Raw genomic sequence first — 18,446 nt, 5'->3', positions numbered from 1 at the left:
CCTACTTTAACAATTTCAAATAGGCCTACGTATGGCAATCATTTTTTTTTTTTTTTTTTTACGTGTTTTTCGTATTCTGCTTTGTGAAAATACATTTGAATCATTTTTGCCGTTGCGTGCAGATTAATTGTATTACTTTGAAGGTGCACTGGCTCGTTTCCGGTCTTGCGCAGTGTGTTTCTGTTTAACTTGATGATGCAGCCCTCCCTCTTTCTTCACAGCAGGTTTTCTGTCTTCTTTGAGCGCGACCGCCCATCCGAGGTCGAGCTGGCCCTCTTCATTTGAAATTTCAGAGAGTTTTAAAGCTGTGCCGGCTTTTAATCATCTTAAATGTTTCATGAGTAGGTCAATAGCAGGTTTAAGTGAATAAACAGTGCATAAAAAGAGCAAATAGAAACAAGGCTTACATCATAAATTGCGAATTGACACTAACACGTATATCTAAATTAACAATGAAAAGTCCAAAAGTTTCAATTATCTCAAATGTTAAACTCGTGAAGCATCAAATGTGTGACACTATATTTCTGCAGTATCAGTGTATCGGGCAGATGGTCTTTGCAGCAGTTGCATCGTCAGGCCCACTGCACCGCATTTGTCATCATTAGAGCCAGTGACGCCTGCACACTGCACACACTCCACTGTGCTCAGCTTTGCAGCACCCCCCTCTGTGTGTGACAGGCTGTGACAGCCAGTCCATGTATGGAGAGTATACTCAGTAGGGTTTCTATGGAAACAAGTAAACTGTGCAGGGGAAATGGGAAGAAGTAGAGAGGAGAGTGAGGAGACCGTCCAGAGTATGCACACATAGAGTTTGTTTATTAGTTGGATTTATTTCCTTCTGCCTGCAGATGAAAACTGATGGTGAGTTAAACACCAGAGGAGTCTGTTGTAGGCAGCAGTTCAGCGCTGATATAAACTGGAGGGCTAGTTTGAGGTCAGTTTGACTGGAAACTTTATTGTTTGTTCATCTTAACATTTGCTTTTACAGTACGAGATGCATGTTTGTTTATTCTCACTTAAAGAAAGGTATAGGTGCAAGACATTCAGCAATACTGTGTAAATGAGTGTTATTGTAGTATGGCAGTGGTTCCCAAAGTGGGGGAGACACTGTTAGGGGGGTCGCTAGATTCCTTTAAAATTGCATATTTCACCCATTAATTTGAAAATATTTACAAAAAAAAAAGTAGTTTCTTATGATAAATTACAAAAATAATATGATGGTGTTTGGGCTATGCGGTGTTGTAATGTCTGTTTGGAGAGGTGTTAGTGTTTGAACCACCTCCAGGGACAATGGGGGTCCCCAGTCTCTATCACCGTTATATGGAGGGTCGTGGGCTGAGAAGTTTGGGAACCCTTGTAGTATAGTATGTTTACTCCATGCAAGGGCGGCAGTAGTTCAGTCTAGGAGGGTCGCCGGTTCAAGTCCCTGTGCTGATCAAATCTGGAAATTGGTCTGGTAGCTTGAGGATTGCCAGTTCACTTACTGAGCACTGCCAATGCATCCCTCTCACTCAGACATCTCTCCATTAGTGCATGTCCATAGGATCCTGTTTGTGCATGTGTATGTATTTCAGCCTGTGTGTGTAGCATGTTCAACAACAGAATGTGAAGTTAGAAGGCTGAGCCTGAAAATGTTCATACAGATCCTGTTATGTGGCTCACAGCTGCTCTGATGTAAAGAGTCATTGAAAACCAACCAATGTGCCATGTTGTGTATTATCATTCATCAGCTGTACAGAGGGATCACCCAAAGATGCCACGTGCACTGAGTCCTTCTGCACACTGTGCTAAGATGCAGACCGCACTGAGCACATGGACTCCTATGAACCACCCGCTGTCCAACAGTAAGGTGAGATCAACTCATCTACTCTGATGAACAGGTTCATCAGCAAAAAGAAAGCTGTTCATACAAACATAAAGTTAAAGTTTGTATTCCTGCAATGGAAGAACAAGATATCAGAAACTTTATTCTAGAAAAAGTTTGAATACCAAACAGTGAAAACATGTCATTAGAAGTACAGATGGAAAATTGCATAAAGCAAGATAAAAACTAACAGTTTTTAACAGTCCCTGTGACTTAAGTCTAAACATCAGAAAGTAATGATGAATGTAAACCTGAGGGGTGTTTGGATAAATAATTGGACTAAAGTGTAGGAAAAAAAACAAGGTTCTGATACATTTGTTTGTCCTTTTTGTCTTATTCATACTACTTTCTCTTCTTTCTCAGGTGTTTGAAGAGAGGCGGAACCTTCTGGCAAAGTGGGTACGTATAAAGCAGCTAAGTGGAGATCCACTGAATGAGCTGGTGCTTCTTCACTGTGCTGAGAGCTCAGTTAAGAAAATCTCTGAGTGTTGTAAAAAATCCCTCTTTGTGCATATTTTGTGAAACACATGTCATCAAGCACATTTCACCTGAAACAGTGAATGCAACATGATTCTGTTCTCTTTCTCTTCATGAGTTTGACAAGTGGTCTGACAGCCAAAGGAGGGCAGTGCTGCAGGACTTTGTGCTGAGCTGTTCCGTACATCAGCTGAGGTTCCTGAGCCTCAGTGTGAGCAGACGGCTCCCCCTGCAGGCCGCAGACTTCACCTGCCTGCTTCCCAGAGCACTCTGCCTCTATCTCTTCTCCTTCCTAGACCCACGCAGCCTCTGTCGATGTGCTCGGGTACACACACACACACACACACACACACACACACACACACACACACACAGCGATCATGGCACATTTATATATCTGGATGCCTCCACTATCTCTGAGCCAGCTGAAGCTCCTGGCCTCTAAAACGTGCTCAGTCTTAACGTTTATCTTTGTGTGAGCAGGTGAGCTGGCACTGGAAGAGCATCGTGGAACTGGACCAGCTATGGATGCCAAAGTGTGCGAGGCTCGGCTGGAGTATCACCTTCTTCCCCACACCATTGGAGCAGGGTGTCTGGAAGAGACACTACATCCTGTCTGTGCAGGAGCTGCGACTCACCTCGCTGCAGGTCTGAGAAGATCAGATCATCATTTTTTATGGTTTTATTTTCAAATAAGCAACAGTAAGGCGCAGCACAAACTTCTATAATGTTGCAGGATTATTTCTGCTTCCTCCTCCAGACTGGTGTGTCCCAGCAGCAGTATGTATCAGATGTCAGCAGTAGACCTGAAGCTCCGTCGGAGGTGGATTTAGTCAGTACAGAGCATCCAGCATCGAGCACCCAGCCAATCAGAAGCATCTCCAGGAAGAAGCAGCTGACTGCACCTCCACCATGGAGAGACTCTGACCGACATCCTAAAGACACACTCCGCTTCAACTACTTAGACAACACAGAACAAGCACAAGTGTAAGATTGTAGTCAGATTCAGATTCTTTATTGTCCCACAAGAGGACATTTGTTTTGCAGCAGGAGCACACAGAAGACAAGAAACACAAGGACAACAGCACAATCTACAGTAAATAAAAGCAAAATAAAAGAATCAGACAACACAACAGAAATATAAAACAATATAAAACATTGCAATATAATCGGTCAAGAGCTCATACCAAATATGGAATCCCTACCAAGTTATTAAAGTGCAAAGTGGAGGTGTGCAAATGTGCAGTTCAAGTGCAAAAAGAGCCACCACAGGGCTAAATGTTATTTAATATATTCATTTGTAGGGAACATTAAGAGGGAGACACCAATTAAAACCTGATCATTATAAAATCCATCCATTAGTCCATTACCCATACCACTGTTTTCAACCGGGGTCGCGTGGAGCTGGAGCTGATTCCAGCTGTCATTGGGCGAGAGGCGGGGTACACCCTGGACTGATCACCAGTCAGTCACAGCCATTCATAAAATACAAGGAAAAATAAGTAAACCAATAACATCCTTCAAGCAAAGCAAAAACAAAAACTATTCACTGAACATTGTTTTGGTATTAATGAGACCTAATGAGGAATACTGTTGTGAAGTAAATGGTCACTTTTTGGTTGTTACATTTTCACTTACAGAACCAAATATTATGAAAGCATACAGAAAGTCTTTTGAGTCTTCACTGATTCTGGAGCCAGCAGTTTTGTACTCTGCACAAACTCTGACAGAGAGGAGAAAGAGACTCCTCTTGACACTGTTAACAGAAGAGCCTCATTTACCTGGACTCACACTACATCTGTGCTCTGTACACTGTGTTATCTATGTGATGGTTATTAATTAGAAAAGGAAACTGTAAGGAGAAATCCCCAAAGTGTTGCTTTCTCATAAATGTTCCAAAGTGAGAACGAAAACGCAAATAAGTACAAGTGGAAATAACTGCAGGAAAATAATAATGATAAATGATAAATTGTAAAACCTTTAGAAAGTGTTGATCATTTTATTTCATTTTTCTCTCTGCAGGGAAATGAAAATCAGAGCCTCAACCTGCAGCACTAACATGTGGAAGCCATCCGACGGGAGCAAGACATCACTCTCTGAGGCAAACTACAAACTACGCAAAGCTAAATCGCTGGTAAACCCACGCTCCATTCATCATCAGTGGCATCATCCCACTGTGACTGTGACCTCCTTGTGTGATTCAAAGGGAGCTGGTAAACGTGGAGGATTCCCTAGAGACTGTGCAACCAGCAGGCATCATGTTTTATGGAGCAGCGTTTTCACAGAGACGCATGCTAATGACGGGCTGCTCAGAGAGGGAGCTGATGGTGGGGCGAAGCCAAATGATGTTTGAGGGAGGGGAAAGGGAAGGGTGAAATAGAGGACACTGTGTCATTTATTATTCTGTCTTTGGTGAAACCATTACCAATTCATATCGCTGTCTGGGTACAAGAACTAACCCAAAACTCAAAATATACACTTTCAATCTTGTAGTTTTCACACTATTTTTATTCTTCTATCAAATTAACCTCTGACCTTTATCTCTCTCCTCCTCCTAGATGTTTCTCAACTCTAACTACAACTCCCAGCATCCTCCTCTTCCTCCTTATGAGACCCAATCTCGACCCTCTTTGGCAGCTAGCAGTCATGACCGCCCCATCACCAAGGAGACCACCGAGAACATGCTGCGTCTGGCCCAGTGGAATGCTGGGATACGTCCGGGGCCGGTGAGGACGGCGGTGCCCCAGCTGAGTGCGGAGGCGCTCAGGGCGTCCCAGCGATCCCACCGGAGTGCTCCCAGTAAGTGATCCCAGCTTCTGCACTCCTCTGGGCTGAATGTGATGTAACCACACAGCAAGAACTGTATCCAGGACAAACAATGAGTTTAAAATGACTGATTCAGCAAGAAAAGTTGTAGACTGTAGTTTGTGACCCTATTAGAAATGTTTTATGTCTTCTTACTGAATCCTGAATGGAGCTAAATTATTTATCCTGAACGTTTTAGAAAAGGCTAATTCATTTGAAGTTGTTTCATTTGCATTTAATTATGATGAAATGTAATATGTACAGCCAAAGAAATAGGGTTGTTATAACTCTCTCCTTCTTTGGTCTTTTTATTGAATTTAAATTTAAGTGTTGAGATTGAAAAGATACGTTTGGCTTTGAGAATGATTACTTCCTTTAAATTTAAAGTTAGTAAATGTCTATGAATGTCCAGAATTACATCAAGTATTTATTAAAAACTGTTTCCTACAATAGTCCCTTTAAAAAATGATTTCTTTATTTAAGGTTAAGTGGTGCAGATGGGCTAGCGGTTAGGTCGCGCCCCATGTAAGCAGGTCATGGCCCTGGTTCAAGTCCGACCTGGGGCTCCTTTCCCGTCATTCCCCTCTCCCTTTCCCCCATTTCCTTCTCTATGTCCGATCAAATAAAGGCAAAAAGCCCCAAAATACATCTTAAAAAAATAAAAAAAGTGAAGTGATCCATGTGCTGTTGTGTGGTTGAAGGTTTTCAGTCATCCAGGTCTTGATAATTCAAGTTTCATCCAAAAGGCAACTGGACTTGAGTTTGATTTTTACCAGATCCAGTTTAATGCTTTAAAGATTCTTTTTTTTTTGGCCATTTTTGTCTTTATTGGGGAGGACAGCTGAAGAGACAGGGAGGAAATGTTGGGAGGAGAGAGTCGGGGGGATGACATGCAGCTGAGGTCAGATTCTAACCCACAGCTGCTGCGCTGTGGACCATGGGGGCACGTGAGATTATTGATGAATCTGTATTTATGATTTTTTTAATCTTTTATTTTTTATTTTTTTAATGAATTCTAGGTAAACCATTGTTTCAGACGTGGACTGCTACTCCGTCATACACACAAGGAGGTGAAGGGTGAAGGACATCAGCACCATCAGGACGACATCCGGCTTCCAGGACAAGATTCAGAGCTGCAGCTCTTGTCAGAATGTAGCGTTATATAAAGTATATTAAACATGTACTGCATAGAATCCAAGCAGAAACCTCTGTTACAAAATAAAGCCAGAAGTGCAAAAAACTGCAGTTCCTGAAGTGTCCACTTGATGCTGGCTGCAAAAATCCAAGGAATCCCCTCTAGGTCCCATGTTCAGGTCATTAATAGCAGATATTAACATGTTCACAGCCTGGTGAATAAACAACACATTTAGTATTAATAGATAATTACTTTATCGGTTCACACTGTATGGGCGTAAGAGTTGTGCATAATCCTGCACAATTAGAGGTGAGGATGAGTTGACTGACAGGTGGGTGCGTTGTAGCTGTTTTCCAGGAGGTTTAAGGTCATAACCCAGACCCACCTCTCAGTTCCCTTTAATTGTATCCAACACGTCCTTTCCTTGATTCTTATGGCTAGTCCACACATGGGCGGGTATTTTTTCCTCCTTCCTCTGAAAAAAGAATCCCAACCCACGCACGCCAACTTCTCAAAAACATCTTGGTCCACATGAAAAAGCAGAAACACTGTTACGGCTGCCCTGAACACACCAAGTCAACAATGATGTCCTTGACATGGGAACATTTTCCTGCCGCTGTCTTGTCAGAGTGTTGTATGAAGCAGCAGTGAACTCCGTAGTTCATTCAGGCGTCTCTGCTCGTCAACATAGTGAGAGAGTTACTGTGTGTGTATGTGTAAGCATGTAAAAAGTCCAGTTAGCAACGTTAACACCTGCACTAGTTTGATTACGTCTTCCATTGTTCTAATCTCATGTAAACAAAGTGACAGCATCGCATAATGACGCCAAACGAGGGAGAAACCGGCTCATAGTGACATCACAAGCCCAAAACTCTGTTTTTCCCCGTCTACACAAAAACACCTGAAACAGAGTTTCAAGAAAATCTTCACCCAGGAAGGAGTTTTTCAAAAGGTGTGTTTTCAGTGACCTAAAACACAGTTTGTGTGTAGGAAAGGCCAAAACGCACAGAAAGAGCTACGTTTAAAAAAAAACCCCACATACATTTGGATTGGCCTTTGTCCCTCCCTAAAGAGATGCATGGAGAAACACAAGATGCCCTTTCTTTCTAGATTGATCAAATGTTAGGTTAATAGCCTTTTTTTTTTTGGCTTTTTCTGCTTTTAATGGAGAGATAGGACAGTGGATAGAGCTGGAAATCAGGGAGAGAGAGAGAGAGAGAGGGGATGACATGCGGGAAAGGAGCCACAGGTGGGATTCGAAACCGGGCTGCCCGCTTAGAGGACTACAGCCTCCTTACATGGGGCGCACGCTCTAACCACTGAGTCACCAGCGCCCCAATAGCCTTTTTAATATGGCGACTGCCTAAGGTAAGACTTCAGGTCCTCTTCAGACACCAATAGGTGACGTCACTGAGACTACATCCAGGTTTTATACAGTCTGAATCACTGAAATTAGTTTTTGTACTTACAGTATGAATGGAGATAGAAATAGGGAAGGAAGAATAATTATTTCTTTATCTTTGGATTTGTGCTGTACACTACAAAAGCCGATGAAAGGAGAAACATCACCGATTATTTTTGAGTTTCACAGTCTGTTGAATGAGCTGTAAATAGTTTGTGGTTTAGTAGTTACAATAGGAAATCATCTTGGGTATTTAAAGGCAGTATTTTTCCTTAGAGGTACCCTGTGCAGCTGTTGAACACAAGAATGTTTAAAGAGTGGGTCTCATATTTTGTATATTTTCACAAGGTCCCTGCAGACGTGTGATGGAAATACCCGATCAAAAATCAGCCAGACATTAAAAATAAACAAAACTATATTAAGATTGGAATAAAAGCTAGAACGAGGTGTACGTTATATGTTTAAAAAACACAAAGGAAACATTCTGTATAAGAAATGTACCACCTTTATTATCCAATCCACACATCCTGTTCAATTTGCAAAATGAAGCCAAAGCAATTAATATAAACACTGAGTCTCAAAAGATATCAAACTGTCAGTTTAAGACAAAAGAAACAACAACACGTTTTGTGTCAGAATTCAAAACATCTTGCATACAGCACACAGTAGTAGCATATCTATGGCAGAGGGAAGCTTCGTGTACATCAATGTCGACAGAAGATTTGTTTTAGTCTTTAAAGCCGCTTCAGTCAGATATGAAATATCAGTATCATACATACACCTCGCTCTAAGTCTCATCCAGAATAGTTTTTTTTTTTACTGGTTGCATATAAAACATTTCATTCAAAGTATGGCTCACACACATGTATATATTACTAAATACAACAGAAACACAAAAAAACAACTTGAGCTTAAAGAATAGGACATACCCGACATGTTAATGTGAAATCAACAGACTGAATGTTAACGTGTTCATGAATACAGAATGTATTGTAAAAGAATAAATGAAACATACAAATATTGTCTCGACAGGTTTCACAGGTCTTTAAGGCAACAAGCCACAAACATGTCCTTGTTCTGATATCACAGCGTGACTGTGTGGAGTGGGCAGGCTGTTACTGAATATGATAGATCATAAATTAGAGAGCCCGACCGATTAATCAGCTAGCCGATAATATCAGCCGATATTAGCATATCCGGGAATTATTATCGGAAATGACTTATTTTATGGCAGATATGAGCCGATATTAATAGATTTATTCACCACCAAAATAGCATTTCATTTGAGCATCTTTGTATAACATTAGCAGATCTCTTTCTGGCCGTCACCAGCAGAGTGCTCTATAACAAGGAGCACTATCACTCTCCAGAGTGTCAAGCGGTGATGCATGTACATGCACAGTTAATTTCCAGTTGAGTGACCATCTTGTCTTCCTAATACATCTTTTCCACAAGTGTCGATAACTGCATTTGAGGGATCAAGCCAACAAATGTGTATATCTATATTTATCTCTCTACAGATCCATCATAGATCTAAGACAAATATCGGCCGATATATCGGTATCTGATTTTTTTCTCTCCCCAATATCGGCCCACATTTCATATCGGTCGGGCTCAATAAATGACTGCTCAGTTATTCCCCTGCAAAGAAGGTTAGCGAACAGCTTACTATAACAAAGTTTAATTTAAGAGGCGTGCAACAGTCAGGAATGATGAGATTGTCTGACCCTCTGAGCAGTTTAAGAGAAGTTAGAAGCGGCTGTTGCACAAGGATGAAAACTAACAACAGTGTAATGTTAGAAGAAGGTTCATAAATACACGATAGGTTTCCATAAATGCTCATTAATGATCATCTACAAAATGATTCAGTTCCTTCAGCAGTTCAATTTAAGGCAGATTTCAGAAGTTCAGGTTGAAGCGGGACATTTAGAGGATGTTAATGAATGAACAATATCCAAACTGTCATTTAAAAAAAGTGAAGTATCTTTTCTTATTGGTCTTAGAAAGTAAAACAAGGCAAGCTTATCCTTCTACCCGTTAGGGCATAGAGTGTTAAACAAGTTGATCTCAATGAGGACATTTTTGTTTTAAAAAAAAAACTTGAGTAAAGAAACAAAAAACGTTTATTATTTAGGGATTTTCTGTTTAATACAAAAGCCTCAAAAAAGCCACTTAAAAACATGGCAAACATGAACCATCATTCAGAACATCGCCACACAAAAAAACATTAAATAAAACATTTGATGGGTTGATTGGATTTCATGTTGCATCATCATCACGCCGTTTCTAAAGTAAAGCTAACATCTCTTCCCCCCTGACGTGCCTTTGCTGTGTTCACAGTGGAAGTTTTTTTTTTTTTAATAGGTGCACACGGTTAAAGTTTGAAACAACAGCTGACTATAAAAAAAAGAGAAAACACTTTTAATGCTTAGAACAAAAACATACATACTGATCCATCCCTTATCTGCTCTCAATATTTAGCCCTTCACTGCAACATTGATTGATTTCATCTGCTCAATTTAAATATCAAGAAATAAACACAGGAAGAACTTCACTTTCTGAACACAAGTTGACTTCTCTTGATTTTGATATAAACAACAACGACCTGTCAGAATTTAAAGTGTTAATGTTTATAAACAGATATTTATTTAAAGTTGATTTAGACCAAAAACCTGTTCATCAAACTGATTCCATTGTCAAATCAAAGATTGAAGAGATGCTTTAAGGCCATTTTTAATGCTGCCTCGTTCATTTGTTTCCAAGTGCTGCTTCCAAAGCTCCGTCATGTAAGGCTGATAGGTATCCATCGTGTGTGCTTTAACAGCTGTTAACAGTCGAGGCATTTCATGTGATGCTTTTTGCAAAGAAGAGGGTTTGCATGTTCTGCAGATTTCAAAAGCCTGGAGGGAAGGACTATGCGAATACACACGAGTATTAACACCGAGTCTTTTTAAATATTGTAAACATTTACATCTTATTTGAGGTCAGAGCATTGATCCTCTTCATATCTATTTATATATAAAAGAAACTGAAACATTACTGGAGCATCGTCCGGATGTTCTTCGGAGTCGACTCGTCGTTCAGGTGTTTCGTGGTGAATCTGAGGAGGAAAACAAACGTTGACTGTCGGAGAGGTGGGGACTTCAAACTATGACAACAAGAAGGCAGTCTGACAATCCACAGCACCGACCAACACTACAGACCGCTGTCTGTTCATTTATTCAACCTGTGCTCATGCCAAGAGATCTGACTTCAAGTCAACTAGATGTTTAAGGAAATAAAAAGTGTTTGATTATGGAAGGATCAGTGTCAGGTACCGTGGTGAAATGTTCAAGCACTAAGTGAGTAAAGCAACACGTCTTTGCTGGTTAGGATACACAAGCTCAATAGCAGCTGAAACAGGCTGAAGAAACTACAGGTCTAAAACTACAATTAGGACCAAGGCTGTCAACGTATCAGGATGGTTACATTTATCATTGACGCTTATCTTTAGTGCGTCCAGGGTAAAGATGATATACGGAGGTCAGAGGAGATGTTATACTGTGTTGGAATTAAAAACCTAAATGTTCCATCTCCTTGTTGGTCTATCCGACTCATTCAGAAACACTTTTACCAATCCTATGTTTGTACCTCATGATTTGTTTTTGTTTGTTTCTTTTGGACTTTTGCGAGTTTCGTCTGTACCTTTTTTGTGTGCACTGTTTGCATTTTAAACTTGACAAATGCCTTGGTCTTTTCCTGCTTTATCCAAGTTGCTCCTCTACTAAAGAGCACCATCTTTTTTGTACCATTTCCAAGAAGCTCTCTTGTTCATTAGACTGTTCTTTGTACTCGTCACTGAGTTTGAGTCTAACACTGCACTAACACTGTGGGGAAGCTTTTTAGCTAGGAGCTTTTAGTCAAAAATATTTGAGAAGAAAATAAAAGTAAGTATCCATACGATCCTCTGAACTCTGTTGTAAGTAAGTGAACGCATGCTAGTAAATATAAGGAAGTGGGAAACATTAGAAAATAAAACATTCACTGAAAGACAGAATTTCTCTTCACTTCCACGGGCAGGAGAGATGAATAAAATCCATTTTTCCCAACACTCAGGTTGAGAGTACTGGCTGTTATCTGATATGTACTGAAGGACTAATTAGTGACAAACTGCATAGAAACACTCAGCTATACGAAGCTGAGAGAAGGTGACCTACTTGAGGGCGTTCAGGAGGCCTTCTACGTTGTCTGCCGGCTGATCCTTCAGGACTTTTATGCAGCCTTTCATCTGAAAGGAAATGCACAGTCAGCAACTCAAGAGCTGCATCACTAAACACATCCACAGTGCTGCTGTGTTTGTGCAGCTGAAATCATGTACAGGTGTGTGTGTGTGTGTGTGTGTGTGTGTGTGTGTGTGTGTGTGTGTGTGTGTATGTGTGTGTGTGTGTGTGTGTGTGTGTGTGTAACTCACGTCTATCTTGGAGGACTTGTTGAAGGCGCCGTTTGGGTGGACGTGGTCGTAAAGAATGATGACTCCAACCATGACCCTCATACAAAACAGGAGTGTGTCCTCGCTGCTGAAACGACTTGAATATTCCCTAAAAAAGAAAGAGAAGGAGACGAGGACCAATGAAGGAATCATCGACTGGGAGAATTTAAATGTACACAAACAAGAAGCTGCTTAAATAAACTGTTCTTCTATAAATCAAAGATGGCACTCAAACAGTATTTGTTGGATGAAAACATGAGAGAGTTAAGTGAATGTCTGAGCACACACTCATTAGTTTCACATTTAAGTCCTGTGTTCCCCTCTCTGCCTGAAGGGGGTGCTGTTTCTCCTCTTCTGTGTTCTGTTCTGTGTGTGAGGCGATTTGATGAACGGCTGATCAAACTGTGCTGATCATTAATCACCTTTGATATTATCACTGAGTGTGAGGATAGCTTATGAAGGCTTTTTCCTTTCATTATTTTTTCTCCTGTTTAAGTAACAGAGATGGGTAAGATCACCGTTTTTTGTTCACCACTGTTTCTGTTGTACCTGTCACACTTAGGAGTTATAAAATTCTGCACTCCAGTTACCCCTTTTACCCAAAAATTCTGCACTCCAGTCCAATTTCACTATTTCTAACAGTGCATCAAGGAAGAGATGAACTGAACACGTTCTGTATCTGCGCAGACCTCCGTCTGAGGATGTGAGGTGTTGTGTCAGAATAAATTAAGTTGAAGTGTTGTCATTCATCATAATAACATAACCTTAAATAACCCTTATTATTGTGAGAGACAGGACAGTGGACAGAGTCAGAAATCGGGGAGAGAGAGAGAGAGAGAGAGAGAGAGAGAGAGAGAGAGAGAGAGAGAGAGCAGGGAATGACATGGTCGGATTTGAACCCAGGCTGCCCATTAGTGTTTCTTTTTGAACAGCCTTCAAGGACTCATTCTGTTCGTCTACTCCGGCTCTGTTAGAAATGATGCTATGTGTGTAATTGGGTTTGTGTAGGAAGGTCATGACTCACGGTGTCTCCAGCATGACTTTACAAACACTGGCCATGGTGCTGAGACAGTCTGTTGTGTTCTCCAGTGGAAGAGTTTTATTCTGAAAAACACACATTAGACAATTACATTTTATTGTTATTATTCTAATACTACTTTTATGTGATAACCCCTAAAATATGCTTTCAGACATAAAAAAAGTTAAGTAGAAATGCAAAAAAAAAGTGTTCTTCACTGAGAAAGTTTGGATCAGCAGTTCAACATTTGACATCTTACAATAAACAGACCTGAACTACATGATACTTGGTGCTGTCATTGTTATGTGAGTGGAATACCTCTGTCACAAAGTTTGTGGTTGCGTTGCTGAGTGTTTTCAACATGGGTGTGGCCTCAGCGTAGAACAGAGACATCCTGTTGGCCATCTCGTTGTTGACTTCATTCTCAATATCCAACTGCAGGTGCACAAACAATCAATAAATAAACAAGTTGTCAGGAAGAAGGAAGTGACCCTACACCTCCCCAGGTCACTAGTTAACTTTAATACAAGACTCTTTCAATCAGAAGTGCGCTCCACGAGGTTTATTTACAGAACAACATACCACAGTCTTCTCTAAGTGTATGGTTATGACCTAATAAGGGAGAAAATATGTTAAAATGTTGTGCAGTCAGACTGGTCTGTGTCGCCATGTATGTGTCCCACAATGGATGTCACCTTGCATGCAGTGGGTGATTGTGGCGGCTGCACTCACGGTAATGGCAGTGCATTAGATGCAGATGAAAAAAGCATTAAAAGTCCATCTTATACACCGGATTTGACGGTACTCAGTTGTTTGTTTTTGTCTTGTGTCACAACTCAAACCAAAGCCCTACATTGCCTTGTATCATCTGTTACAACTATTTGACTATGAAAGCCCTGCTGACACTAAATAACACTACAGAGAAGAAATGTCATACATAGGTGTAGTTCATAAACATGTGAACCTCAGGAAATCGTCTGCTACCAAGGTGCTGGTTTATCTTTAATAATGTAAGAATTTCTGCACCACTCACATTCATGTTGTTTATCCGGTTTCGACTGATGGTTCTTCTGTAGTAGCTGAAGTCGTTCTGAATGGCAGGAATTCTCATCTGAAGGGAACAAGACAACAGTCAGAGCCGGCACTAAACAGATTGATCCCACCTACAAAGTATATTAGTATGAGTGTGGAGTAACTGAAAACTGTTTGTGTGAGTGTTGCTCGGTGTTTCCAGCAGACCTTGAGCTCATCAAAGCGCAGAGTGAAGTGGAGGATCTCAGCAAACTGTTTAGCCAGCGCCTGCTCCCTCTCGAGGTGCTGAGTGGGCGTGAAGGGCGGACAGGTCAGGCACTCCAACAAACTCTGCAGGGCCTCCTCTGCTCGCAGAAACACAGACACAGACAGACCAGAGCTCAGAGAGTGTGCTTTAAGTTCCTGCTTTTTACTTCCTCTTTGTAGCATATTTAAGCATGCACATTACTGACAAAGCTGAAGTTAAGTTGTGAACACTTTTGGAATTTATTTAGCAAATTACCAAAGTAAAAAAAATAAAAAAACACTTAAAATAGCAGCTATCATCGAAAATTGTCAAGTTGGTAGTTTGTTCCCTGGAGGCTTAACAGTGCAACCTTGACTTCAACCTAAACTTGATCAAACTTTAGACCCGGAGCACAGAATGAGGTCTGACTTCTGAACATCAGGGAGACATTTTTGTTATGTCAATATTGTTTTCTTAACTGCATCATTGGTTTGCAAGAAAATATGAAAATATGAAAATTGACAGGCCCTTATTTTAATTTTTATTTAAAGTGATAATTACTGATCGAAAGACAACCTCAGTGATGGAAGTCACTATCTTTAAAGTTCGGTAAGGCGGACTGCTTTCTACCCTCTGAAGTCTTAAAGTCTGATTGTCTTAAAGTTTACCCTCCTCCCACCCACCTGACACACTTACAGTAGGTGTGCAGAAAATTTTGTTCAACTTTATTCAACCAGAAAAAAGACTTAACGAGACTCTGACATGAAAAACTGAGTAAAAAAACAGAAACAGAGAAAAACTACTGCCACTGGAATAACAAAATGTTACTTCCAGACACTTTGTCCTCCTCTGTGAGCATACCGAGTCTGAGAGAAAAACTGTAGAACTTCTTGAGTTTGATGACGAGCGGACAGACCGAGTTCCATGCTCGCTCCTGCAGCATGAAGTCGTTTGGGTTTTGAATAGCCTGTGATGAATTAAAACAGAGAAAGCAGAGGATTCAGAAAACATCAATAGCTAGAAGATAAGAACCATAATAATCCTGGACTGTGGAAAAGGAGGAGAAACTGGTGGAGTTGAGGAGAGAGTAAGAACGCCTCTTTGACGTGTCCTCCTCTTTGTACAGGACAGAGTGGAGAAGGAATAAGATGGAGAAGAATACATTGTGGCTCTTGAAATATGCGGGTATCAAGTTATTGCTTAAAAACTCAAACTTTTCTGCCCTCCATTACCAAACCAAATCTGGAAAAAATATAAATCAAGGTAAGCATAGTCATAAAATTACCCCAAATCCAGCTTTGAAATCCATACCCTATAAAACTAAATATCTTTCAGCTCAACACTTGTAGTTGTGAATTTCTTCCAGGTGCATGATGGGAAATAATCTCAAAATAAATAGTTGTAGTCCTGCAGTTAGTGACCCTGTAAGATAAGGGTGCCTGACGTCTTGTCAAAGTTCTTCATAAGATATTGCAAAGTCTGCTAGAGTATGGAAGGCACAAGCTATTTGTGTGGTTGCTAGTGTGTGTGTAGTGTGTGAGTGTGTGAGTGTGTGTGAGTGTGTGTGTGTGTGTATTCTTACATCTCTGATCTCCTGACCGGCTCCTTTGTACGCCTGCAGGCCTGACAGGATACTCTCAGAGTCCTGCAGGACTGAGTTCACCTGGTTCCACACATCTCGCTCTCCTTCTGTTGGCTGTGCATCTACACACACAGCACATGCACACACATACGTCAGATGATCTGCCATCACAATCAATGCTAACATATTACATTTTCAGAACTGATGATCATTTCCTTTTCACATCAAGAGTCCGTTGCAGTGATTTGTAAATGGATAGTTTTTCTCTTTACAAGCATTTAAAAATATAACTAATTTTCTCCATGAATCTTGAAATGGTAACTTGATGTGAAAGGGTTTTAATTAAGTGAATAATAATGGCAGAGTTTTTAAGCATCATGGAAACTCACTAGGGGAATATCTGCACATGTGTGCTGGATGTTTTTGTCTCCACTTTAGTTACATATCAAAGTGTGTGTCATTTTTTTTCCACAAGTGAGTACAAAAACAGTCAGCACAAAGGTCTGTGGGGATTTGGGGTCAAAGCTCGAGTAATACAGCACATCCACATGAGTCCATTATCAGTCAGACGCCAGTTTATGATGCCTTCTTTATCCAAAGTCACTTAATAGCAGAATCTAAATCTTGTTGAGGACTTTAAAGACTTGTTACACTATTAAGCCTCCATATTATCTTTATCTTCGTAATATGAGCTGGATCATTTTACTGCATCCTGCCTTAAGCTCAAGTTTCATGCACTTGAAAGCAGCAACGTTTTCGAGGCTGACTGTGAAAGAGCTCGTATGGATGGAGGAGCGCAGGATGTGCTGGAAAACTCAAAGAACTACAATAAAATATGTTGAAATAGTTTTTTCTGCAGGACTCTCTTTGGTTGACATGGGGCTGCAGTAGAACACGTTTCAAAGTGTAATTAGACGTTTGATGAAGTCTAAACAATATAAACAGGTTCTACTGCTCTCAGCCACGTCTGTACTCAAAGGTTTGGTTTCATATTTCCTGCATGGTCTCAATTATTTACATTGATCTGCAGGCAGCAGCTGTATTACTGCTGCAGTGTCTGTAACAGGTTTCACATTTTCAGAGCCAATTTAAGGCGTAAACATCAAAATGAGCATTTTAGAGGAAACTGATGATTCTGAGGATTTGGCTATCATGACCACGGCGAACAGAAGAGCTCTTTATGTAGAGCATCATTGACATTAAAACTGTGTGTGGAGTCTGTTTTGCATTTCAAAACCTTTCCGCTCCCATCATTTCCTCTCTGCTGAATAAACAAAGCCTTAGGATGGCTACATTGTTAGAGTGCTGAAATGCCTCTGTGGAGGCGTATTGTAGTTGTTTTTTTTCTGGAGGAGGTTATTTTTTTTTAGGGCAAAAGCAGATTGTTTGCCATTAACAATGAGCTTTGTGACTACTTGAACATTTGGAAGCAGAGCTGCTCAGTAGAGGATTCAGTATTTGACTGAAATAAATGCACTGCTGTCTTCACTAACTTAACAGGAACATTTTCAAATCACAGGATGATGCAGGAACAGAAACAAGACAGTTTAACCAGTATATATATATACACATATATCCAATGGTTTGATAATGGGTTAGTAATTACATTAGTCTGTGCGTATGAAGCTTAATGTAATTACTAACACATACAATAAGAACACATATAGAGGACATGCATGTCGACAAGATAGTGAGAGCAGACTGTGAAGGTCAAGGGTCAGCTCCATTCTTCTTTAACTTGGCATTCAATGAATGGATTTGAAAAGCATACTGAAATCAATCGTGGATTGATAGATTGACAATGTAGTGACTGAATAGGCTGACCCCTGAGCAGTCAGAGCAGCTGAAGAGAGGTTAAAGGAAACATGACTCAGGGGTGCAGGAGGAGGGGGGGGGAGCAAAGCAGAGGGACAGGCAGAAGCTGTGCTCACTTTCAAAGTCAAGGAAAAAGTTGGGCCCCTGTTCAAGCTCAGTGCAAGTGAGCACTTTTAACAGATTCCCCATTTGGTTTCTGCAAGAGAGAAACAAAGAGAGAGAAGGAAAGAAAAGCATGTGTGATGTTAGAAAGTCGTTGATAAGTTTGGAGGAAACGGGAGAAACAGCAGATCAGAGCTGCAGGAGCAGAAGGTCATGAGCAAGTAAAAGAAAAAAGGTGTGGAAAAGCAAAGAGAGGAGCAAAAGCAGACTCCTTCAGGGTTTCATCACTCGAAGCAAAGACCTGCTGACGGAAAGGAAACAGCTGAGCTGGTTACACCTTCACCCCCCCCCCCCCTCCCCACATCTCCTTCTCCATCCATCTTTCCTCCCTTTGTTCCACTCCTCTGCCAGACTTACTTTCAAAGTCCAGGAAAAAGTGTGGATAGTTCTCTATATCCCTTGTTAGGACTTTTAGCAGGTTACCCATTCCAGCAAACCTGATGGTCAGAATACAGCAGTG

At 40.8% G+C, this 18,446-nt stretch overlaps 2 protein-coding genes across 6 annotated transcripts in view; one reads left to right on the top strand and one right to left on the bottom strand.

The window, feature by feature from the left end:
• The first annotated feature begins 757 nt into the window (after window positions 1-757).
• fbxo16 (F-box protein 16) lies at window positions 758-6,391 on the top strand. 2 transcript variants are annotated; one of them, XM_065963890.1, is made up of 9 exons: window positions 758-861; window positions 1,731-1,849; window positions 2,228-2,263; window positions 2,460-2,666; window positions 2,825-2,989; window positions 3,102-3,328; window positions 4,364-4,475; window positions 4,900-5,140; window positions 6,166-6,391. In XM_065963890.1, exons 1-9 carry the CDS (start codon window positions 849-851, stop codon window positions 6,225-6,227), a joined length of 1,182 nt encoding a protein of 393 aa, XP_065819962.1. In that variant the 5' UTR covers window positions 758-848; the 3' UTR covers window positions 6,228-6,391. The 2 variants fall into 2 exon arrangements, with proteins under 2 accessions (XP_065819962.1, XP_029132769.2); XM_029276936.2 differs by having other exon boundaries at window positions 781-934.
• A 1,774-nt stretch (window positions 6,392-8,165) lies between these two features.
• fam49a (family with sequence similarity 49 member A) overlaps window positions 8,166-18,446 on the bottom strand; it is a 37,277-nt gene continuing 26,996 nt past the window's right edge. For 2 of the 4 annotated variants that reach the window (XM_020631503.3, XM_065963721.1), the window contains 10 exons: window positions 18,344-18,423; window positions 16,010-16,131; window positions 15,289-15,394; window positions 14,409-14,545; window positions 14,203-14,280; window positions 13,488-13,604; window positions 13,176-13,255; window positions 12,134-12,260; window positions 11,880-11,950; window positions 8,166-10,783 (listed from right to left, as the gene is read on the bottom strand). In XM_020631503.3, coding sequence (XP_020487159.1) covers window positions 10,720-10,783; window positions 11,880-11,950; window positions 12,134-12,260; window positions 13,176-13,255; window positions 13,488-13,604; window positions 14,203-14,280; window positions 14,409-14,545; window positions 15,289-15,394; window positions 16,010-16,131; window positions 18,344-18,413 — 972 coding nt within the window. In that variant the 5' untranslated portion in view covers window positions 18,414-18,423 and the 3' untranslated portion in view covers window positions 8,166-10,719. Of the gene's footprint in view, window positions 10,784-11,879; window positions 11,951-12,133; window positions 12,261-13,175; window positions 13,256-13,487; window positions 13,605-14,202; window positions 14,281-14,408; window positions 14,546-15,288; window positions 15,395-16,009; window positions 16,132-17,940; window positions 18,021-18,343; window positions 18,424-18,446 lie in introns of all 4 variants that reach the window. The other 2 variants (XM_065963720.1, XM_020631502.3) reach the window with 2 other exon arrangements.

This window comes from Labrus bergylta, chromosome 15 (genome assembly GCF_963930695.1).
Source record: "Labrus bergylta chromosome 15, fLabBer1.1, whole genome shotgun sequence".
NCBI classification, from domain to species: domain Eukaryota; kingdom Metazoa; phylum Chordata; class Actinopteri; order Labriformes; family Labridae; genus Labrus; species Labrus bergylta.
Note: the sequence above shows the minus strand (reverse complement) of the source record. Positions and strands in the feature narration are given on the sequence as shown.